Consider the following 24,408-nt stretch of genomic DNA (forward strand, 5'->3'; position numbering starts at 1 on the left):
GTATCTTTTTCATTAACTAACAGTACCGACAATCCTGTTCATCCTGAACAGAATATTGGCACTCATTCCTCCCATTACCTTCTCCAAGTGCATGTTCAGAGCTGAGAATCACCTGTATATTGGTGGAACCTCACTGAACGCTCTAGGCTTGGGTTCTCATCCAAAATACTCAGCTTCAGGCTCCACACTCAAGTTCAGCAAATCAGACAAAATTCTTTTATTGTCAGACAAAAGTGAAGCGACGTCAAGTAACAATAACTTAAACAATTTTGAAAAGGATTAAAAATCTTCTGGAGCTTAGCAAAATAAACAAAGTCAATAAAATCAGCCAGACTTACTTGTAGAACATCACAGTGTACACAAAACTCACAAGGTAGGGGAATGTCTTGCCCCAAAAGACATGCAATTAACGCCCCCGCCCCGGCTTTTATTCTAGCAGGAACATGTTAGCACACTACTCCTCCCTCTACCCAGTTAGTTAGCAACCAGGCCATTCCTGTAATGACTTCCAAGGTCGGTCCTCCCCCTCCACCCCTCATTTAGTTCTTCAGAGTTGCTGTTCTGTGCCCAAGATGCTCCCTTCCTTACAACCACCAAGGACACACTCCCCCTGTCACTCTTCTGATGGAGACAGGCAGTCGGGGTGAACCAGACAGTTTTCATCCCAAACCCAGATGTGAATCTGGATTGAAATAGTTCAGATAATCCAATGATGCCCAAAGCTGCATCTCCCACCCAAGCACCTTGTCTCAGAATGTAATGTGGGTTACCAGTGGTAGCTAGAGCTGCACATTTCAAAGCAGCCTGTCCACTATAGTTATTTATTTATTTTATAACCTGCCCTTCCCTCAGGGTGGGGGACAACAATAAATATACAGTTAAAATTAATTCATACAATAAAACGATACGACAAATAAAACTCTGCAGATGGCAATATCGAATTGCACCCCCTTCTCCCATACATCCCCCAGCTGCTATAAGGCAGAAGACACAGCCTTAATGTAGTAGGTCAATTCAACAGAGGGAATTCAGCAGGGAGACCCCCGATTGACAAATGTCCATAAACTGAGTCATCCATAAACTGGAACAGATTGTGCCCCAACAACATCCTGGTTACTGACTACATGGGGATTTTTTAAGGTTAACGCAAGTACTTTCAGAAACCAAAATTGTTGGACATTGATTTGAGGTGTTCTTCCTCCCATAGAGAAGGGAATGTGTCTTCAAAGATGCTGCCTGCCGCAGTGTGTGTGTGAGACAGACTTAAAAAATGAAGAATGCTTCCTCCCCCCAATTATTTTATTTACATGCACGCATATTCATTTTTAACAAAGTAACTCCTATGACAAATAGACTAAGATTTCTTTTGAGTGAAACCCTACTCATTAGTACTTATATAGAGTTGTGACCAGAACCAAGTTTTGAAAGCTCCACTATATACAGACCTGTGAAAGAGAGAGATTTCTTATTTCTCAGACAATAGGGAATGACCTGTCTAAACAGACCCTGGGTTGAATCAGTCATTTTTATTATATTTTTAAGTGGCTCAAGCAAACTTTACTACTCTCAGTTGCATAGCTAGCAAAACATGCCTGGCAAAGGTGTTGATTCTTTCTTTCCTCTAATGTCAGGCACATTGATGTTTGTTGCTGCATGAAGTACAGAAAGAAAAGAATGAACTCTGTCATGGTGGACTCTAGTCCGTGACTCAGCCAGGAGAGCAGTCAGACTTGAGAATGCCACACCCCAACAGTCTTTAGTCTTCACCAAATCCATACCTAAGCTGCTGTCACCCAGTTACAAACCACATTTTCTAATCAATAACCCAAAGCAGATCTTCCAAAACAATATTAGCAAACGCCTCATACAGATCACAGAAGGCTATCCCTACGGCTCTTCAGTTTTTGAGGTCATATTTACTTCCTGGCCTAATTTAGGAAGACAAGAGTGGCCAATCAGGACGATGGAGAAAACATATCCATTTGAGACTGAAGGCTGTTGTGCTCCTGAAGGTGGTTGAGATAGCGGATGTCCTGGCAAAAGACAGTCTTCCTCCTGATAATATCCTACACAAGGACCAGATAGATTACAAAGCTGAGATCTTCTGAGGGATCCAACACTACAGTCAACAGCACCGTTAGCTATCTTTGCTTGGCTGAAGTCTCTTCACAAACATCTCTCAGATTAAGTGTCCAAGACATTCACTGATGTTTTCAAAACGGTAATCTTCCTAGCAGACATCAGGTGGTATGCTGGCAAGACCACAGCTGCAACTAGTGGTAAAAATGAAGATGCACCTGCCAAAGCCACTTTCACCTCAGCTGTGCTTGAAGAGAGATCTCTTTGCCAAGTGTGTTGAGAAAGTTGCAACCAAGGTTGGAGGGAGAGTCCAAACCTCAAGGTTCCACCATCCTTGCAGATGTGGCCTTTTAAGGCAAGATCGCTTCTGTTTGCACCAGTCTCAGTAATCCCAGTGCTGGAGGAAGGCAATCCAAGCCACGCAGACCTTTCAAGACCTTTAAAAGTTCCAGATCTGGGGAGGGCGCAGGCTTCCAGCAAACGTGCCTCCACCTCTTTAGCTTCCTGCTGCCCATATACTTTCACACTGTTAAGTAGGAGGTTCCTTTTTAAAATCAAAACAAAAACCAGGAAGATTTTGGGGGATCAAAAGCACAACTGGTTGCAATACTGATTCTGTGCTGACTTGTGCACAGAACCTAAGACGAACTGGCACCTGCTCATTTTATTAGAAGTTGCCGCACAGACAAGACCCGAGATAAGAATGTAAACGACTTGCTGGATGAGACTCAGTCCAGCATCCCAGTTCAGTTTTGTACAGAGGCCAACACACAGGGCATGGAAGCCAAGGCCCTTCTTTGATGTTGCCTGCCTCTGAATATGGAGGCTCCCTCTACTCACCACAGCTAATAGCCATTGTTGCATGGATCTATCCCCCATGAATCTAACTCCCTTTTAGAGCCATCTATGCTGATGGAGATCACTACATCCACTGGCACTGAATTCCAACATTTAAGTATTTGCTGAGTATAATTTTTTTCCCCTTTGGACTGTCTTGAACCTATTGCCCATCAACTTCATTAGGTGCCCCTCGAATCTTGGATTTCTTCTCCTTCTATCCAGTTTTTCCACCTTATGCATAATTTGATTACTACTATCACATCCCCCTTAGCAGTCTTTTTTTTTCCTAAACAAAAAGGTTAGTCTTAAGCCCTCCCTCATAGGAAAGGTGCTCTAATGGACCCTTGATCATCTTGGTTGCTCTCCACTGTACTTTGAGACGCACTGGCTTCTTTGTATCGACTTGCACGACACTGACCAGTTTTCCTACACTTTGCACTGATTATCTAAACAACCCCCCAAGCCCCAGGGGAAAGCCTGAGTCTAAACGCTGCAGTGCCTATTTCCGTCAGACTCCTAACAGCCTATCCATCCCCAAAATTGCAGCTGCACGTGGAAAGCAGTTCTCAAGGGTGCAGCTTGAGTTGCACTCTCTTCACCCTGCTCTGAGCACCCTGTCTGATTTAAAGGTGAGCTCAACCCTTGATTCACTTACCTTCAGGGGAAAGGTCGGAGGTTTTGGTGAAGCTCGGTGCAGAGCATTTGAAGATCTTTGTTCTGTCACCCCCTACGACAACGTCAGGTCCGAGCAGAGAGACCAGCACTCCTAAGCTCTGCAGCGTTACAGCTACCAGAGCGTCGCTAGTGTCACGCAGCCCCAGTAAAACCTAGAAGGAGGATATGCTGTCAAGCACGGTCCAGCTCCTGCATCCACACAACTGAGGAACTGCACTTGCTATCAGTTTGCGTCATTCCCTTCCAAAAAAACCAAAACAAAACAAAAAACCAACCCATTTGGGGGAAGTCCTAGTAATACCACTCTGCAATTTAATCTGGAGTATGTTCTTATAGCCAGCTTCAAAGAGGGGGTAAGATAAAAATATGGAGCAGAGGTCCATCAGTGGCTATTAGCCACAGTGTGTGTGTATATGTCCTGGTATCCCAAGGAGGTCTTCCATCCAAGTACTTGGCCAAGGTCAGCTCTACTTAGCTTCCAAGGTCTGATGAGACTAGACTTGCCTGGGCTATCCAGGGCAGGGCCAGAATGAAGAGATCTTGAATGGAGAGGAACAGAAAGTTTCCTGTGAGGGAATCTCCCAACTCCAACAAGCATTACTTATTAGGCAAATGAAATGGATAAGAGAGTGAATAGCAAGAGCTAAAGAAGCTGTGAAACCAGCTGGTTAAAATGGAGGAAGACATAATGAACTCAAAAGGCATAGAGAGATGAACAATTAGATGGATCTGGACTAAAAATTCCCAATGGCAGAATGGAACTTCCCTGCCTCCTTATTCCCACTGTAACTTACAGCTCTCCAGGAAATGTGGGTTCCTGGGGGATAGGAGACCATGAGGAATGACATGAAGGGGAGTCTGCAGTAGGAAAGGGAGAGGCTGCCCGTGTAGTCTGGGTCCAGTCCAATACCCACTTAACACAGCAGGCCTGTCCAGTTATTTGCTCTTTTTGGGAGGACATAATTACATCAATTTTGTATCATAATGAGGATGCTTAAGTACTTTTAAATTCTCCTGCAGACTAACTGAATGGTCAATGAAAATGGACCTGCTGTGCTCTTAACTACTGCTAAAAGACAACACTAGAGAGATAAATATGCCCACCGCCAGTAACCTAATGAGTTGAGGACATCATAACCTTATCTACATTTCCATTTATGGCATACGGATAAACAGCTGAGCATGGACATATTTGTAGATTCTGGGAAATCTTTCACAGACCTGCCACCATTGTTGCAATTTTTTAAAAAATTCCTTTCTGTTTGGGTTAAAATACATAAAATTTAATTTCTTTTAATAGGCAGCTTTTACCATCGACTCAATTTCTCTCCGCTCCCAGAAGCTGGCATTTGAGAAGCTACACTCCACTTGCCATACTGACCTGTGGCAAGATGATGTTTTTCAGCTCTTTCTGAGTGAATAGCTCGGCGTAGGCATTCAGGTGAGACAGCAGCACTATCCGCACGTGCTCCTCATGCACCTCAAAGAGCTTCAGCAGCACCGGGCTGACGTGTGCCTGGAAGACCGCTGGAGAAAGCAGGCCGCTGATTTGATTCTCACCTACTTTATCTAGGGAAAAGAACTGAAGAGTCAACACGATGCCAAGGTGAAACGAGGCAGTCAACAGGTGCTGCGACGTATTTAAGCTTTGGCAAGCCTCATTTTGGGCAGCAGCTCACAGAAGCGGAGCTCTGGAACCTCTAAATTTTATTGTATTCTTTGTTTCTTAATCCCACCCCCCCCCAAAAAAAATTTGCTTCTGGATTCCAGTGTTCAAACCCCCTGTGAGAATTTTGCTGAACACTAAGATTTGACAAACTTTCTAATATTTTCCCCACAAAAAAAGGGAAAATATCCAAAACATGTAAAGCAGACAGATGGAAACCTTGCTCACGCCACTGTGGCCACACAGGAGAAACTAATTTTAAAAGTATGATGGGACTCAGGAGTAAGGTTTTATTATGGCAATTGTAATTCAAGAAGCATTTTAAGGTAGATGCTGAGCTGATGTAATTTAGTACACCTTCTGGTGATGTCAGGGGGTGTGGCCTATGCAAAAGAGCTATGCAAAGGAGTTGTATTGAGCCCCAGCACCTCTTTTTCTACAAATGACCCCCGTTTTGGAAAACCACACAGATCTTATTTTTAGCTGGCACTGGGAGCAGTTTTTCAAGGTTCTTCAGGAGTTGGAAGCACAAGCTAAAAGCAACTGTGTGCTTTGGGCAATAGGGTAGAGCAGGAATATAGACATCAATAGGTGAGAAGCACAGGGATTCTTTTCTGTTAAGACAGATCTTTTGGAGTTCTGCAGGGCCATCAAGTTGAAAAGGGGAGAAGATGTGGCCTCAGGTTACAATAGCCACCACATTTTACTGACATTTGAATAGTCCTCACACTTTACTGGCTTTTGAATAGCACAGCTTATGTTTTCACCAAAGAAGCTAGTTCCTGTGTTATCATTATTTAGTACTCTTGATCAACCTTAACCAGCCCTCTCCCTATAATGTAAAAAAAACCTGGGGCCATTCTTCCAATGAATGGTTTGTTTATTCATTTCCCACCTTTCCCTTCAGTGGGGACCCCAAACGGCTTACATTGTTCTCCTCTCAATTTTAGCCTCACAACAACCCTGTGAGACAGGTTAGGCTGTGTGTGTGTGACTGGCCCAAAATCACCCAACAGATTTCCATAACAGAATAGGGCATCCGGAGCAAGATCTCCCAGCTCCTTGTCCGACACTCTTAACCATTATGCCAAGCTGGCTCTCATGCTGGTTTAATGCTTTGCTCTTTCGTCCCTTTGCAGAATCTCCTTGCTTGTCCCACCTATTTTGTTACCCTTCAGCTACCTTTTCTGCCGCCTTTTCCCCTTCCACAAGAATGATGGATAGTGATTATTTCAACCTTCACATGTTACATCCAACACCCCAGCCAAGATTTCCTGGCAGGGATATTCACATAAAAAAGGGAACAGCTGGACAAAGCAATCAACAGCTTTGAATCCTGCCCCAGTAAAATTGCCTTCACAAATACGAGAAAAGGGATGCCATCTTGTTCATGTTCTGAAATAATCCAGATGCTGTTAAGCAGAGGTGACAGTGGGTACCCGCATCCAGCCTCTCTGAATTCGCACTGTTATGCATTTGTGTCATATTCTAGAAAATATTCACCTATCCTTGGCCCCAGGAGGTGGGGGAGGAAGCTCTTGACAGCGACGGGTTCCGCAAACACAAGCTGATTGAGCAAGAGAGGCACCAGCCGCAAAGCAATCAGCTTCTCTGACAAGCCAGCTACTCTGTCCAGCAGAAATCTGCATTACAAGAGAAGATGGTCAGCCTCCTCCGGGGCTCCTTAATGCGGGAGTCAAGCACTATTCAGCCCTCCCCCTTCCCTTCTTGGCCATTTAACAGCCCAAACTCTCATGGATGCAGGAACCAGCCGTGAGAGTGTGCATGTGATACACACACAGCTATAAACACATAACAGCCTAGTGCTAAAGCAAAATAGATGTGAAAGTTTTCTGCTGATAAAGGCTACTCAAGAGAGAACCCAGACAGGCTAAAGGCATGCATGGCCAAGTTTGGCTTTCTACAGTGTACACAATTTGCTTATAGATCCAAATAGGCAGCCGTGTTGGTCTGAAGTAGTAGAACAAAATAGGAGTTGACTGCACCTTTAAGACCAACTTAGTTTTATTCAGAACGTAAGCTTACGTTGTGAATAAAACTAAGTTGGTCTTAAAGGTGCAATCGACTACTATTTTGTTCTACAACTTGCTTATATACGTATAAGACTAGCAGAGTACCTAACCAATCAAGTACTGGCTTTGATCCACCAGAGCATTTCCATGAGGGGGGGGGGTGTCACCAATTCTCCCCTCCTGCTGCAACCTCTGACTGCCCCCTCAATACTGTTCTTGGGGTTCCCCCCTCCCTGCATTTTGGACTGTGAAGGAAGGGAGGAAGCAGTGGAGTCACATTCTGTAGATGAAAATCCCTTCCATCTGTGTTAACATTCATGGTGGATCCAAGCCACTGTTCATTCAGCAGTAGCTATCCAGTGCCTCAAGACTCCCGAGTTCTGAAGCTAAGCTTTCTACACACACCATGTGTGGTCACATTGTGGAAGTTATCCAATTCTGGCATATGTTTTAACAGCAGGTACCTTGCATCCCTCCTTCATGCTGATCTTCACTCCAAACCATCATGTAGAACAAAGAGAGATACGTAATGCAACAGACATACCTGGAGCACTTCTAGAATCCCCATTTAAAGATTTGCTATCTCACTGTAGCAAAGAATCTCATCCTGCAGTCAAACTCCATTCTCCTGGTAGATTCAGGTGGGTGGCTGTGTTGGTCTGAAGCAGCAGAACCAACTTTGAGTCCAGTAGCATCTTTAAGACCAACAAAGTTTTATTCAAGGTATAAGCTTTTGTGTGCGTGAACACTATTTCAGATATCTGAGGAAATTTTCATGCACACAAAAGCTTACGCCTTGAATACAATTTTTTTGGTCTTAGAGGTGCCACTGGACTCAAACTTAGTTCCATTCTCTTGGGACATATTTCAAAGAACAAACTCCTTCATAATCAAGTGATATTTCCAAGACGCCTTTAGCTTCCCTTCCTGAATACCTACTTTTTGTTTTAAGCGTTAGATGCTGTGGTGATGCAAAAGCAATGCCTTTCCACACAAAGCTACGGCTGCATTTGCTTGACATTCATAAGCTATTATTCTCAATCTAAGCACCAAAACCAATTTTTGAGGCTACGCCCTCTTAAACCATTTAAGAACCAAGTGAAACAAGCTTTCACCCCTTGGTTTAGTGATAAGATTAACAGGCACACAAATGAAAGTCTGCAGTCGGCATTTTCCACTTACTTGAAAAATTCAGTTTTTTCCTCTTCAGTTTTCAGTGTTAAAGTGTTCAGAAAGCTCACAACTTCCAGGAAATCATTCCTGATAAATTAAAAAAAACTCAGATTATATTAAACTTTGTCCTGGTTACAACAGGAAGTCAGTGTCTAAAAAAAAGGAAAAACTCCTAAATGGAATAAAGTGTACTGAAACCAGGACCTAAGAATGTTGCATTCTTGTGCCTCACGAGCCAGACAGTGATGCTGTACCAACACACACTCGAGAATCCAGGCCATTCCAAGTCTCCCTTAAGTAGAACTTGAGCTTGAAGTCTGTTTGGAAGCTGCAGTTTGTGCAGAAGATGGCTTTCTTCTGAACTGGGGGGTGGGGGGTGGTGGAGGGCACTACCAGAAAAAAACAACTCAACTATGATTAACTGTACCTTGATGTTCTTTGATTAGTCATCTGTGCAATCAATCCACACAGAGAATACAAAACTAGGATTTGCTCTGGATTCGACCGAGGAATAGGTTGGGTTGCTGGTTTGAACCAATAAGGTGTGTGAGCTCCCACACTGATCTTGGCTGACTAGAGAGACATGAGATACTTAACAGCAGCCTCTGCATACAGCAGAAGAACACAGAGACTGATTCCACATTTAGCACTTTCCTCCCTTCTGTGAGGGGCTCCTCACAGCTGCTTTTTTCTGGATCCTGCATTGTCATCTCTGGAGCAGGGTTGCATGTTCCCTGTTTGCTCCCTGCCCTGCACAAGCTCAAGAACCAATAATGAGACCAGGACAAGGCTAGTGTGGAATCAGTTGCAAACAATGCACAGCAGTTGACAATCGTTGGAATGTCATGCATTTGGAAGTTCACCGCAGCCCAACATTGTGGAAATGTAAGACTCCTGTTGTTTACACCGACCAGGTATAAAACAGTGACAGCTTATGCACTGAGCCTTTTATCTTTAAAACAGAACTGTGTGACCTGCGGTGGAGGCTATTTAAAATATAGACACCGAGCTAGAACACCATGTTTCTGTTTACTGTGGGCATCTTGCAAATCAGGGTTGCAAAGTATGTTTCGTTCATTATTGTTTGATGCAGAAATTCTGACTATTCTGGGTGTGAGGAAAGTTCATCAATTTGAACCTCAGGTCTTCTCAAAGCCTCATTTCCTATCACCATAAAAAAACAGCACTCACATCCGCAGCATAAACTCTGTCTGAAGTGCATAAACTCAAGTGCTCCAGTTTTCATGGTCAGCCATTTCACTGCCCTGTTGCCTAATGAAAAAGGCTGTCAATTCACAGGAGTGACCTGTTACAGATGCCCCAAATATCAGCCTCCTTCCATCCACACACACAGCCAGAGCTGTTCATGCACAGCCAGCAGCCACATCCTCCAGCAATCTGCTCACCTGAAGAATTCATGGGTCAACAAACTGGATAGTGGTGGCCGGCACGACGGATCTGAATTTAGCAGAAGAGAGCGCACAGTTTGCTGAAAGCTGAAGAGAACATCCTCTGAAACTGAAAAATATAGAGTGGCAATCAGAGTTACATTTGTGAGTGAACAAAAGCATTTCTATGTTCTGTTTCTTTTTCCTGCAGTGGATCAGGCCAGATGATAATCCAAGTTCAAAGGAAGAGTCTTCCAAATGAAAAGGAAAGGCACAATCCCTCCAAGATTTACTCCTGGCTTCCAGGAAGGAGATTTTAGATCAGTGCTGCTGATCTAGCCATTTCTTTTGATAGGGCTACCAGAGAAGTTCAGCTGCTGTGATCGGTGGGCCACTGGTGCTTTAAGATTAAATGCACAGAAATGCTTGGGACAGGTTTGTTTCCCACCAAGGGGTCCAAGAGTACATTAAAACTTTTATTTCATTATAATCCTTTTAAAAGGACATCCGTGCAGGTCTGCACAATGTTCATATAAAGCTCTTACCTAATTGATTCATTTGGAAAATGTCTATGCTACCTTCCCGAGGAACTCACCTGAGGCAGGAAAAAGATCAGTGGGGGAGGGGGGGCAAGGGCACTCCCCTTTCTCAATGCACTACATATGATTCTTAGATGCATGTGAAATTATCAGCTCCAACAGCACATAACTGTTTTACTTATTGTCTCAAGAGAGCCCTCAGTCCGGCTCCCAAAGAACTTCTTATAGAGGAACTTAGTCTGAATCAATGCCAGTCTGAATCAATGCCCATATTGTGTTCAGAGGCAGGATTTTGTCTCTGTGCCAGACATATCAGCTTTAAATTACATTAAAAAAATTGTGCGAGATACCCAGTTTCGTTTCTGAGAGAACATTCTTTCAATATCACCCACAATCCTGGACGTATCAGGAGTAAAATAATGGACAAGTCTTTGCTCTGGAATATATCTGCTATTTCAAGTATAATATTTTCCCCTAACAAAAAATAAATCCTAAAGGAATCCATTAATGAAAGAAACTTGGGGCTAGCTATCTGGAAAAGATGCCATTTCTTCTCTTTAAGGAATCTTACCCTCTTCATTTAAAAAAGTCAACAGGTTTTCGACCATTGCCCCAAATGAATAGGCGTCCCGGGCATGGCCCTGGCCCTCTGGAAGACGCTGGAACTCTGCACACTAAAGTAATAGAAAGTATTAGTTCTGTTTTCAGGAACTTCTCTACCCCCTTCTCTGCACATGCTTCTTGTGTTGCACACCAAAAGTGAACAAGGTGACTGCGAAGTCACAAACAAACCAAATGCAGTTGCTGACTAATGACCCATGTTGTCTAGCACTCTGATCTTAAAAATGCATTTACTGATACTCAGTTCCACTCAGGGCTTTTTTTGTACAGGAACTCCTTTGCATATTAGGCCACACACCCCTAATGTAGTCAATCCTCCAAGAGCTACATTAGGCCCTGTAATTAGAGCCCTGCAAGCTCTTGGAGGATTGGCTACATAAGAGGGGTGTGGCCTAATATGCAAAGGAGTTCCTGCTACAAAAAAAAGCCTTGGTCCCATTTATTTCTATGATACAACTGCTCCTACAGCCCATATAGTTAAGATACATTCATGTTTTAAAGTTCTCCCATTATAACGTCTGCAAGTTGAATTCATTATAAAATAAGTTCGTCCCTCAGGTCTGAACTCTGGCACAGAGAATCTCCCTAGAAAGCATTGTGTGCTCTTTGCCATCTCTCCTACCCCCAAAACCCCCCTCCGCATTACAGGGAACTCAGTGGGAGGCAAGAAAGTTCTGCGGATGGAAATGGCTTCCATTAGCAAAAACCAAACTTTGGATGCCATCAAATCCTTCAGTATGGTAAAATGCAAAGCAGACTAAAAAGCTCCCATGAAAATCACTCAGAAAGTCTGTCTACAGTTCTGGCCACTTCCCCCACCCCCAATATCAAAAAGAATTTCATAGCTCTGGAAGAATTATGGAAAAGAGAAACCACATGACCATGGGTTTGGAACACCTACACTATCAGAAAAGCTGGAGTGGTTGGAGCTTTTCAGAAATAAAGGCTACTAAAAGGAGACATTTAGAGACTTGTATTCCTTTATTCCTCATAATGCTAGAACGAAGAATCTCAGTGAAATTGATCGACAGTAGGTCCAGAACAGATCAATATTCTATGAAATGTAAATAACTCATGGGAATGGCTACTCGTTTAGATGGCTTGAAAAGGGAGTTACTGGATTCACAAAGGAAAAGTCTATTAATGACTGTCAACTAAGTGGACGCTCCAGGCTCTGAGGCAGTATATCTCTGAATACCAGATGTTCAGGAAAAACCCAGAGAAGAGCTCCTGCAAAAGTAAAGGTAGTCCCCTGTGAAAGCACCAGTTGTTTCTGACTGTGGAGTGACGTCGCATCACAACGTTTTCACGGCAGACTTTTTACAGGGTGGTTTGCCATTGGCTTCCCCAGCCATCTACACTTTCCCCCCAGCAAGCTGGGTACTCATTCGACTGACCTCGGAAGGATGGAAGGCTGAGTCAACCTTTAGCCGGCCATCTGAACCCAGCTTTCGCCAGGATCGAACTCAGGTCGTGAGCAGAGAGCTTTGACTGCAGTACTGCAGCTTTACCACTGCACCTTGGGGCTCCTGCACATATGCCCTATTTGTGGGTCTCTCAGAGGGCAACTGCTATGAACAGGATGCTGTAATCAGACAGACTTTGCTCTGGCCAGTAGAGCTCTTAGGTTCTCATCACCAGTGCTTCAGGGATAAATGCAGATTTTTTTCCCTTGCCACAAGATCTCTGTCAGTGCTTGGGGAAAGTTAACCTACCATAAAAAGAACACCATATACGTTCACTTTTTAAAACAGCAAAAATACACCTGAAAAAAGACAGACTGATGATTGGTAGGTAAAACTGAGGTGCTGCTAAAATGTCATTGGTTGCATAACGTGTGCACAACCAGCACTGCTTGGGGCAACAGCCATGGCCCTTCCTGGAAAAACCAGCTCTGTAGCCTTAATTATCCATGCCTGGTGACATCCGGATCAGATTACTGCAATAAACTTGATGTGGTGCTTCTGAAGGCTACCTACATACCTCAAGCTGTTTAGAATGCAATGGGGTAGCTGCTAACCGGCATAAGCAGGAGCACGAATATCTCTCCAGTTTCAAAAACTTTGTTCATTCCCTCTTTATTTCCACTGTTCATCCCCAGAACCAGTTTAGTGTAGTGGTGAAGTGTGCGGACTCTTATCTGGGAGAACCGGGTTTGATTCTCCACTTCTCCACTTGCACCTGCTGGAATGGCCTTGGGCCAGCCATAGCTATTTCAGGAGTTGTCCTTGAATAGGCCAGCTTCTGGGAGAGCCCTCTCAGCCCCACTCACCTCACAGGGTGTCTGTTGTTGGGGGAGAAGATATAGGAAATTGGGAGCCGCTCTGTGATTCTAAGTGGAGGGCGGGGTATAAATCCAATATCTTCTTCCCTCTTTATTTCCATGCTCAATTCAAAGTGCTGCTTGTGACCTATAAAGTTCTAAACTGCCCAGGAACCAGAGATTTGAGGGGCCACCAGCTCCCACAGAAACCTGTCTTCATTTGTGGTCCCAACAGACCCACACATGGACCATTCCAAGATTAGGTTTGTGGCTACCAGAGATAGAAATGTTCCTACAGCAGCATCCTCCACTCATTTGTCTGATGCCTGCACTCATGACCTTTAAGATGCCAGGTACAAACAGATCAACCTGCACAGGCTTTTAACAGTGAGTGCTAACGGTCTGCTTTGGCTATCGTTGCAGCCACTGGAATTTTGACACTTAAAAAAAATACAATTCAGATTATCTTGTTTTAACAGTAGTAACTATAAAGCACCTTGAGGACTTGGATCAACCGCAGGGAACTCAAAGTATAGATGTTAGTTCACAGTAAATCCAGATATAGCAATGTTGAGGGTATAACTCTCAGTAAATTATCTCTGGGTTTCTTACTGGCAGCTTAAACCCATCAACGGCATGGCAGCTTCACCAGTGCATCTTCTCAACTGCACAGCCATATTAAGACAATGTTTCTGGTACGCTCATCCACTTCAAGTTAAGCACATGTAAATGGAAAATATTTTTGAATGTAAGGAAACGGGAAACGTTTTTTGAATGTGTCGGGCCTATCTCAAGTCAACTTCTCCCACATCAGCATCCAATAAAACCTACCATTTCTTCAGGTGGGACGCCCGTCTTCTCTCGTACTGACTCGATGCTATGCAGAAACTACAGATAAAGAAGGAAGGAGACAGATTTTGGCCAAAGAAAAGGTCGGTGTGTTAAGCAACCAACAACACTATGTGAGATGCAGTGAAAGCTTTCTAATGTTCATCTTTGCTCTTCCCGTCACCCTACACCTGAAAACTCATCCAAAGAACCAAAAACGGGACCTTCCCTCACTTTCTCTCTCTTCTGAAGTAAAGCACTAGCTATTCCTTAGCAATCTACAGTCCAAAGGCCAGAAGAGAATTCTTCAGGCAATCATTTGCAGAACTCTGCAACAGAAAGGTCAGTAGTGGTAGGAAACAAGTTACCCTTGTGGTTCTCTCTCTCTTTCAGTCGTAAGACCTTTCAGCCTTCAACACAGAGCTTTGCTTCACACATAATACCAAGCTATGGGCTAGATCCAGTGAAACATTTCCACCGATTGGGCTATTTTTGCCTTTCCCTTAAGCTGTTCCAGGGGGGGCTGGCGGGCTTGCTCTCCAAAAGAATTATGGAGGGAATTTTGGGCTGTAATAGTAAAGGTGAGAAAGGAAATCCTGACCGATATCCCACTTTCCTTAAGCCACTCTCACGCTCCTCTAGCTTCACCTTTTTTGCACAGCAAACAGAAACCTCTAAAATCCAGTTTCTGTTTGCCCTGCAAAAAAGGCAAAGCTAGTTGCAGCCCCGGGGCAGATAGTGTGAAATCCGGCGGAACCCCTGCAGAGAAGAGGAGCATGAGAGTGGCGTAAGGCTAGTGGGAAATCGGTCCCTGTTCCACGTATAAAAATCCTAGCCAGGAATCTTCCCTATGCTCACATGCTCCCTCCTTCCTTGGGGCTGATGAGCGGTTAATGATTTAGCACAAGCCATAGTTTCCCACTTCGTTCAAACGCACAAATAACAACTGCTTTCAGATGTCCCCATAAACAAGGCTTAAGGAAGCTCTAGCACAGAGCAATGTCCAAAGCCATACACAACTGTGCTTTGCCAGTGGGCGCTAAACTGGGATTCTCCATTCATGACACCTGAATGAAGAAATCACACCCTGCTCAGCAGCACCGCCCATCTCAGCCTCCTGTCAGGCGATGGAATCTCAAGGCAGTATTCATTGAAACGATGTATACTTTATTGGAAACTCATACCTGGATACAGAAGTTGAGACTAATGCCTGGAATCAGGCGGTTACTATTCTTAAGGAATCTACATCAAAGGATTCTCTAAACAAAGTCCCCATTCCCATAACATGAAGGGAGTGAAGGTGCAAACTTTCACACGAGGGCTCCAGCTTATCATCTTGCCCTGGGAAGAAGACTGGCGGCCGTGTTATCTACCAACGGCCGCATTCTTTTGTTCTTTGGCAACATAAACAAGTTTATACATCAATCGCTGCCCCCTTTTGGTATGCACATTGGTTAGTGCTGGGGTTAGTACAAAGAGTCCATATGGTTAGTATTCTACATTTATAATACGATAGAGTTACAGAGCCTGACACTTCCTGCAATACAAGGGCGGAAAGCACAATACATAAAGCCGGATGCAGCTGGAGCAAAAAGGTTATCAGTGTTTTCTTAAGACACTCCCTTCCTCTTCTTACCAGGATACACTCTCTGCTAGTGATGCTTCAGCAATCAGGACTATGAGCTCCAGGAAACAGTTTAAAAGGTAGCATGGCAAAAACTCTCTCTTAATCTCATGCTTCTACGTGGTTTGCCAACATATCTTAGAAACTGTTCCCCTTAAACTACTGTCATAGCCCAAAGCAGTTCACAGCCTACCTATTCCCATGCCTTCCTCCCCACAAACATTAAACTTGGCAGTATATCCCTGGGCCCTGACCTGAATGGCCCAGACTTGTTAGATCTCAGAAATTAAGCAGGGTCAACCCCAATTAGTACTTGGATGGGAGACCACCAAGGAAGTCCAGGGTCGCTACACAGAGGCAGGCTACGGCAAACCACCCTGAACGTCTTTTTGCCTTGAAAACCTCATCAGGGATCACTCTAAGTTGGCTTTCACTTGATGGAACTTTCCACCGTGTATCTCAGGAATGAATGAGTGACTGTTCCAGCCAGCCGGTTTGGTGTAGTGGACTCTTATCTGGGAGAACCGGGTTTGATTCCCCACTCCTCCACTTGCAGCTGCTGAAATGGCCTTGGGTCAGCCATAGCTTTTGTAGGAGTTGTCCTTGAAAGGGCAGCTGCTGTAAAAGCTCTCTCAGCCCCACCTACCTCACAGTGTGTCTGTTGTGTGTGTGTGTGGGGGGGAGGTAGAGGAGATTGTGACTGCTCTGAGACTCTGAGATTCAGAGTATAAAAAAGGTAAAGGCAACCTTTGTGCAAGTACCAGAGTTTCCGACTCTGGGGTGATGTTGCTTTCACAACATTTTCACGGCAGACTTTTTACAGGGAATGGCTACTCATTTAGATGGCTTGAAAAGGAAGTTACTGGATTCACAAAGGAAAAGTCTATTAATGGCTGTCCAGGCTCTGAGGCAGTATATCTCTGAATACCAGATGTTCCGGAACAACCCACAGAGAAGAGCTCCTGAAAAAGTAAAGGTAGTCCCCTGTGAAAGCACCAGTTGTTTCTGACTCTGGAGTGATGCTGCATCACAACGTTTTCACGGCAGACTTTTTACAGGGTGGTTTGCCATTGGCTTCCCCAGCCATCTACACTTTCCCCCCAGCAAGCTGGGTACTTATTTTACTGACCTCGGAAGGATAGAAGGCTGAGTCAACCTGAGCTGGCTACTTGAAACCAGCTTCCACCAGGATCGAACTCAGGTTGTGAGCAGAGAGTTCAGACTGCAGTACTGCAGCTTTACCACTCTGTGCCACGGGGCTCTTTAAGTATAGGGCAGGATATAAATCCAATTTCTTCTTCTTCCTCCTCCTTGTAAGTGGTACACTGGTAATTTCAAGCCTAATATCTTTGGGAACTGCACCTTCTAGCCAGCCTTCACTTGGCATGCCTGGCTTTCCACTGGGTGGCAGGATTCAAACGCCAAGCCTGTTCATATCCCCCAAGAGCAATTCCCAATGTGACTTGTTTTGCATTCCAGGTCCACTGATAGTCATGCTCTTTCAACTCTCCTCAGAGTAACAACTTCAGCAAAAGGCATATACCATATATACCATCACAAAATGTGATGCCAGAGTTCTTAACTCTCCATTGCATTTTCTAGTGGTTGCCCTCTGTTGCCTATAAAAAACAGCTGTCTTCTTGACTATGGACAATCCGGCTTCCGATCTAGTCAAATTTAATTATTTGCAGAATCTGTAAGGTGACACTGCAGCTGGATATTCAGCCCACACACTCTTCAACATAATGAATGCCAAACTCCTCAGCTGAGGTTGGACGGGACACAGAAGACCACCCAGCAAACACCGCCAGGCGATGGAGCTTTTTTACCTCTGCCATAGCTTCATTCTGGTTGCAGACCGTTTCCATGCCGCCTAGTTTCCAGTGCCCATCTTCGCTCACGAACACAGATGACAGGCAGACATTGTTGTGTGTTAGGTTTCCCTAAAACATAGTTTAAAAACGGAAAAAGAGAGAACACACACATGCACAATGAGGCTGGGAATAGATGCGGGAACAAGACTTGTTAGTACTAATTAGGCATCGTGAGACTCTAGAAGAGGGCTGCCAAAGCCACAGAGGAATTTTATATCCCTCCAGAGAACTTTTGCGATGAGAGGAACTTTATGTCACACCATGTTTAATTAGCACTGTTTATTCCTAAGGTATAACTTGGCAAAGAAAGCAGAATTGTACTTTGCTCCCTTCATTTCTGCTTGAGACCCCCCACCCCCAATCTACCAAACCACAGAGCTGGAGCTATTTTAAAGATCTTAGGAAAAATACTGTGAAACCCAAATCTCCAATTGGTCAAAAAGTATCAAGTTCATATATTCTGATGGCCATCCCTACTGTGCTTCTTCCTTCAACCATCTCATTTTGTGGTGGCATTTAAGATCACTGTGACAATTCCTCAGCAGCATCCTTAAAACAGGATCGACTTTTATTAAAGAAATCCCACATTCAGGATTTCACAAATTCACTAATTCCGCCATACAAGGCTACGTTCTCCAGTTCCGCTGCTCCTTAAGGTCCCCTATGAATATAACCCAGCCTCACTTATTCAAACCTTCCCCTGCTGAAATATTTAAACACCCCACCCCAGCCTAAAGTTCAAAGTTCTTTAAATCCTAAAAATGTTAACTGCAGAATAAGGATTGCAAATGTAATTGCAGAAGTGTACACAAAATTTGTACACAATTTATTTGCCAAAAAAACCTTCCTCCGCACGCCCGAAAAACAGATCTTTTGGCAGCCAGTGGGTCTTACTTTTAGAACCGGTTGCAACAAGCCTGCCCAAGTGGTTCTCCTCCACAAAGCTGCCACAAGCCAAACAACACCACTTCACGAGCAGCAAGAACAGGGGTGAAATTCTATCAGGCGCTCCTTTGCATATTAGGCCACACACCCCTGCTGTAGCCAATCCTCCAAAAGCTTACAAGGCTCTTTTTTGTAAGCTCTTGGAGGATTGGCTACATCAGGGGTGTGTGGCCTAATAGGCAAAGGAGCTCCTGATAGAATTCTACCCCTGAGCAAGAGCAAGATTGTGGAAGACTGAATGAGGCCTCTGAAGGCTGAATCTGCTCCCAGCCCTCCTTCGCCGTCTGAGAGCAGGCCGGTAGCTTACTTTGTCAACAGCTCAAGTTACATTATTTTCACTTCTTATGGGACTGGTTCACATAAAGAGGCAGGCAGAGAAGAGAAGAGAAAAAAGGCAACATCTGAGATTCAGTTTTACTATGCAGCATCTTAGAACCAAAGAAATGCAATGACAAAATGCAGCCTCCTTCCCTGAATCCTCCATTCCCATCGGCACAAATCTTACTAAAGCTTTACTTCTGTTCCTGGGTATGGCAGACAGGTACTCACTCTATCATGGAGGAAGACAAGAGCTTGCAAAATGTCATAGATTCCAGCACATATCTCCGAAGAAGAGAGGTTCTCCAGGACCTTCTCCACGGGCTGCACACGCTCTGTGACCAAGTGGATCCCATCGATTTCCACAGTGCAAGAGAGGAAGCGCAGGAGGCAAGGGTGGCGCAAAGTTTTCAGGTGCTTAAAAGAGGTGAGATGGGGAAAACAACAACGCTCGTTATGTGGTATCTTTTGACTTATCAGACACATCCAGCAGTGGAAAAAGCTAGGGTTTTGGTGAACCTTGTCGACATGAGCTGGTTGCTACACAACTTGAGTGTTCCTTCATCTGAGCACCTTGCATGAAATTAATTCTAGCCCTCCTGTGGCAGCACCACTTGGCTGAACGAGATCCACTAAAGATCCTGTCTTGCACAGAGGTGAAAAGAAATATTGTTCATTCCAGATCATTTTCAGTGGTGGCCTCCATTGCGGAGGAATAACTCGCCAGTTGAGGTTAGGAGAGCACCCAATCTACTGATTTTTTTATAGAAATACACAGAAATTTTTGCAAATGTCTGAGCTTCCACCACTGCAACTCTGGCAGCAGGAATCTATGTTAAGTTGCTGTTTTTCACTGTATCTTTTGATTATGTTTTTATTATGGGTTTTGACTGGTTGTGCAACCTATCCGTAGCCACTTTGGGAGAAGGCAGGAAAGAAAAATGGTAAAAAATAAAAATAAAACAAAAGATCAAATCTCCCCCCACCCCAGCCAGGCTACCCAGCAACATACCCAAACCATGTTTTAGTCTCATGCCTCAAACAACCCATAAACAGAACAAGAAAATTCTAATAATCGGTCGTCTCAATTTCTATCACAGATGGACAGACAGAAAGTAAGGCCAAAGGCAGACCATGCTTTAAAATTCCCCAAATCTCTAGTGCAAGGGAAACCAGCTCTCAACCATCTCCATGAAACATTTCATCTCTTCAATTGCAAATATCCTGTTTCCCAGGTCTGGCACCCACCACTTATAGCCATAATATGACCGAAGACTCAGAGAAGAGAATTTGCAAGTTACTGAAAATATGGTAACTTTGCCACATTAAGTTCCTGCAGATTTTCATAAGCTTCTGCCTGGTTTGTCCAACAGTCCACAATTTCATTTCCGTTGTTTTCCCGGACTCCTTTGCATTCACACAAGAACATGCAGAAATTTCCTTCACTCAATTATGTGTTTCATGTTAATATACCAAAGCTGGTAGTGTATGAGTAAATCTGCTCTAATCAAACATTTTTCCCCCATAAAAGAGTATTCAGTTGTTTAAAAGCCATGGATAAAAAACTAAATGAGATGGGATAAGTTTATCTTTGAGCTCCTTTCTCAAGAATATTTACAGTGAAAGATTCTGGAAGCAATTACTGCTAACAACCAGATTTGGGCAATGTGAACTGGCTTCATGACCTGGCATTCTTCCATTTACTTGTTCCATGCTGTCCGCTCAACAAGACATTTCCGGGAGATAGCACTTTCCGAGCAGAGCTCATGTTTGGAACTGATGTGCAAGAAGAATGGGCTGGTACTGGTGCTGATAGTATCGTGGCATTGCCTGGATTTCCCTGGGTTTTCTTTTGGATCTCATTACCAAAGGGAGGGGGGGGACTCTGCTAGGGAGGAAAGCGGTGGCTTGAGTCACTGCCAGCCATTTTGTAGGTATTACCAAGGATCTATGATTCTGCCCTGACTTGGATAGCCCAGGCTAGCCTGGTTTCATCGTAACTTAGAAGCTAAGTAGGAGCAGCTCTGGTAAATACTTGATGGGAGACCACCAAGGAAGTCCAGGATTGCAACGTGGAGGCAGGCAACGGCAAACCACCTCTGAAGATCTCTTGCCTTGAAAACCCTATGGGGTCACCATAAACCAGTTGCAACTTGACAAATTAAAATGAAATAAAACGACACAATTTCAAAGGGCAATATTACAACAGTAAGGAGACACAATACCTTGGCAGCTTTGTTAACGTTGTCTTCGTTCTCGCTCTTGTACACAAAGACAGAGGCGAGTTTGCCACGCTGAAGCACTGCTGGGTAAATGTTGACTCCGGAGGGCAGCGTGAACGGCGGCTCTTCCAGTGCATCACGCTTTAAAGCGCTGTTCTCCGAGCCCATTACCTTGTACGCTCAAGCCGTTTTGCAGGGGCTTCTTTTTTCTTCTTCTAGTGTCAAAAGGAGCTTTCAAGAGGAATTGTTTAAAATATTTTTTAATGTGTGTGTAAGGCTACCTTTCTCCCAGATGACTGGGAACACAAGACTGTAATCGGGAATAAAAAGCAGCACAACGTAATATGTTATGCTGGTTTCTATTGTTGTTAGCAATCTTTTTAAAACAATCAATACAAAATAACAATGCCTAACAGAGATCATTGTCCTTCCAAGACCCAACCTACAAAAACACTCATCTTGAGGAACCAAAGCCTCTTCTAAAACACTGTTTTACAACCACTCCAGAACAGCAAGATAGACACGGACCTTCTAATTTCCCCTAGGAAGCCATTCCACAACATCTAGGTGGCCACAGAAAAAGCCTGCAAACATAAAGAAACAGCATGTTCTCTTGCTAAGGGCCAGAACATGCCAAGTTAGGCTGCTGTGAATTAATTCAACAGGTATTAATTCCTGGTCCCACTGATCAATCTCCTGATGGCACCTGGTTGTTGTTTTTTGGCCACTTAGTGTTGGACTGGATGGGCCATTGGCTTGATCCGACATGGCTTCTCTTATGGTCTTATGTTCTTATTCACCTAGAATTCCTTACAGAATCCTCACTACGGGCACGGAAGAGAACACAATAATATATACATCAATTGGAGTCTTATATTGACAAATGTGAGATTAAGATACTTGGGGCAGAAAAGTTCAAATTCCAGTTAGCTTCCTGCGCATACACCTTCCAAAGTTCAAAACAGATTGCATAGTTTAAGAGTTGTGGGTATCGAAGGTAGTTCCGCACTGTTGCTATCAGTTAATAGTTAAAATGCTATCCTGAACGCGCTACAAGTACACAGGGCAGGTTCTGCTTTTTCAGAGCTTCAGGAAGCAAGAAGCTAGTTGTACTTGTAGCATGGGCTGAGATGTGGCAGCCCACTGTTCAGATGAAACACTGGCTGTGAACAGGTAAGGGGACACGTGTAGCTTGGGTTCCGCAGTGTAAGTCTGAAACAAACTGTTAACACTTACAAAAACTACTGTGAAAAGGTGAAAAAGCCCCCCAAAACTGGGTCAGCATGAAAATCTTTCACCAAACTATTCTGCAGGCTATACAATGGTTAAGGAGCTCACTGATGTTTATTTGCCTTTCAACAAACCTGCATAATCCCCCTTGGGGATTTGTCTCTTGAGCCTGATGCTGAAATTTCCACCTATCCCTATAGGCTGCTCAAGTCCATCCTTTCTTCTTGGCTCAGAAGATAACAGAAGCAGCTCTTGTTCTGTGTTCAAGACCCCTGTTTGACAGTCTCTTGCCGTCAACACAACTCTGGTGTGCTTCAGGCATTTAACACACTGCTGTTCCTTTTCTCTGAATCCATCTGAAAGTCCTGACAAAAATAGGAAACTGTTCTGGATAAGGCCCTGATATCTATCTACCGGCAGTACTTTATATTTAGAAAGTGGCTGAATTTTTAGCTCTCACCACTGTAGTCATTAAAGCTACTAACCTCTACAATACACGAAGAACTGAGAATTCAAGATGCCAACAAATCCCTTTTGTCCAAAGAAAACCTCATACAGATACAAAGGCAATGAGGTTTTGGTATGACTGAACTGCACGATACTCAAGCATAAATCTTTTCCCCTCTCTACTTAGCAGAATTTAGGATGCAGAAATCCACACACTTTTAATCTGCTCTTTCTGAAAGATACCACTTGGACACACTGCAAGGATGTCTTTCAAAGAGATGCCCCCACAACTAGCAAGACTCCCCCACATGACAGTTCTGCCTGCCTGGTCCAGCTTCTTAAAGGGAAGTCACAAGTTACCACTTACACACACAAACCAACCAAGAGCCCTGCAGCACCTTAAAGCAAGGGTGTCGAACTCATTTGTTGTGAGGGCCAGAACTGACATAAATGAGACCTTGTTGGGCTGGGCCATGTCGGGTTGGGCTGGGCCATGTTGTGCCAAGTCATGTGTGTACCTATTTAAGATTAGGCAGCAGAGATATAAATTGTATAAAGAACACACACACACACACACACACACACACTTAAAGCATGCTTAAAATGTTAGCACTCATTGGTCTTAAGGATGTTTTCTGTGTATTTCTCCCATGGAATCCAGGGAACTAGGCAAAGGAAGCTCTGGCTCTTTCCTTCTTTCCCCAGGAGACTGGGGGTGGGGGGGAGTCTCAGCCAACAAAGGAAGAGATGCTTGGCTCAGTAACTCTGCTATGCTATTGAAAGAGCAAGCTATTCTCCCCCCCTTCCTCCCCAAGGGAGGAGCCTCAGCCAATGGAGAAAATAGAGGTTTTGCTCTGCAGCTCCTGTGCAATTGAGCAAGTCTGGCAAAGCAAGCTGTGAAGCAGAAGGAAGCAAGAGAGAGGGAGAAGGAAGCAGATGACAGCTAATAGCTTGGGGGCCTGATAGTACTCTGGGGGCCTAGTTCAGCCCCTGAACTGGATGTTCGACACCCCTGCCTTAAAGGCTAAACACTTCCTGTGACACCCTAGTTTTTAAAAATAAAATAAAGCTGTAGGAAGGGCCACCCTATCATTACAGATCAGAACACAAACACTGGCCAGGAATCTAAGCAGCTGCAGAAATGCCACCAATCTTCTGCCACCTCTTACATTTCATGGCATTCTGGCTTATTCAATACCCCATCAGTGGGTGCATTGTTATTAAAAACATAACAGAAGCCATGTTGAATCAGATCACTGGTACCTTCAGTCCAGCATCCTTTTTCACACTGGCCAACTATGTGTTCCCAGAAAGCCTACAAGCACACAGCAACAAGTCAAAACCCTCCCCATTGTTCCCTCCACCCACAGAGTGAACACGGAGGCTGCATTTAGTCTTCATGGCTAACAGCCACTGATGGATCAGTCCTTCCATACATTTCTGTAATTCCATTTTAAAAGCCGGGTAAGCTAGTAGCCACTGCTACAACCGATGACTCTGAATTCTACAAATTCAATCATGCTTTGAACAAGGAAGTACTTTTGTTTACCTATCCAGAATCTAATGTCCTATCAGCTTCGCTTCTGCAAAAGAAGGCAAACCATGTCTTAAGTGGACTCCTAGAAAGTCTACAAAGTATTGCC

At 44.1% G+C, this 24,408-nt stretch overlaps 1 protein-coding gene across 1 annotated transcript in view; it reads right to left on the reverse strand.

Annotated features, from left to right (window-relative positions):
* Window positions 1-24,408, reverse strand: part of SCYL3 (SCY1 like pseudokinase 3) — a 30,716-nt gene that overhangs the window by 4,611 nt on the left and 1,697 nt on the right. The window contains exons 2-11 of the mRNA XM_060232597.1: window positions 21,092-21,319; window positions 19,098-19,283; window positions 17,559-17,672; window positions 14,109-14,165; window positions 10,965-11,067; window positions 9,873-9,984; window positions 8,476-8,553; window positions 6,764-6,903; window positions 4,976-5,163; window positions 3,575-3,746 (exon numbers count right to left, since the gene is read on the reverse strand). Coding sequence (XP_060088580.1) covers window positions 3,575-3,746; window positions 4,976-5,163; window positions 6,764-6,903; window positions 8,476-8,553; window positions 9,873-9,984; window positions 10,965-11,067; window positions 14,109-14,165; window positions 17,559-17,672; window positions 19,098-19,283; window positions 21,092-21,256 — 1,315 coding nt within the window. The 5' untranslated portion in view covers window positions 21,257-21,319. The remainder of the gene's footprint in view (window positions 1-3,574; window positions 3,747-4,975; window positions 5,164-6,763; window positions 6,904-8,475; window positions 8,554-9,872; window positions 9,985-10,964; window positions 11,068-14,108; window positions 14,166-17,558; window positions 17,673-19,097; window positions 19,284-21,091; window positions 21,320-24,408) is intronic.

The sequence above is a fragment of the Heteronotia binoei genome, chromosome 2, assembly GCF_032191835.1.
Source record: "Heteronotia binoei isolate CCM8104 ecotype False Entrance Well chromosome 2, APGP_CSIRO_Hbin_v1, whole genome shotgun sequence".
NCBI classification, from domain to species: domain Eukaryota; kingdom Metazoa; phylum Chordata; class Lepidosauria; order Squamata; family Gekkonidae; genus Heteronotia; species Heteronotia binoei.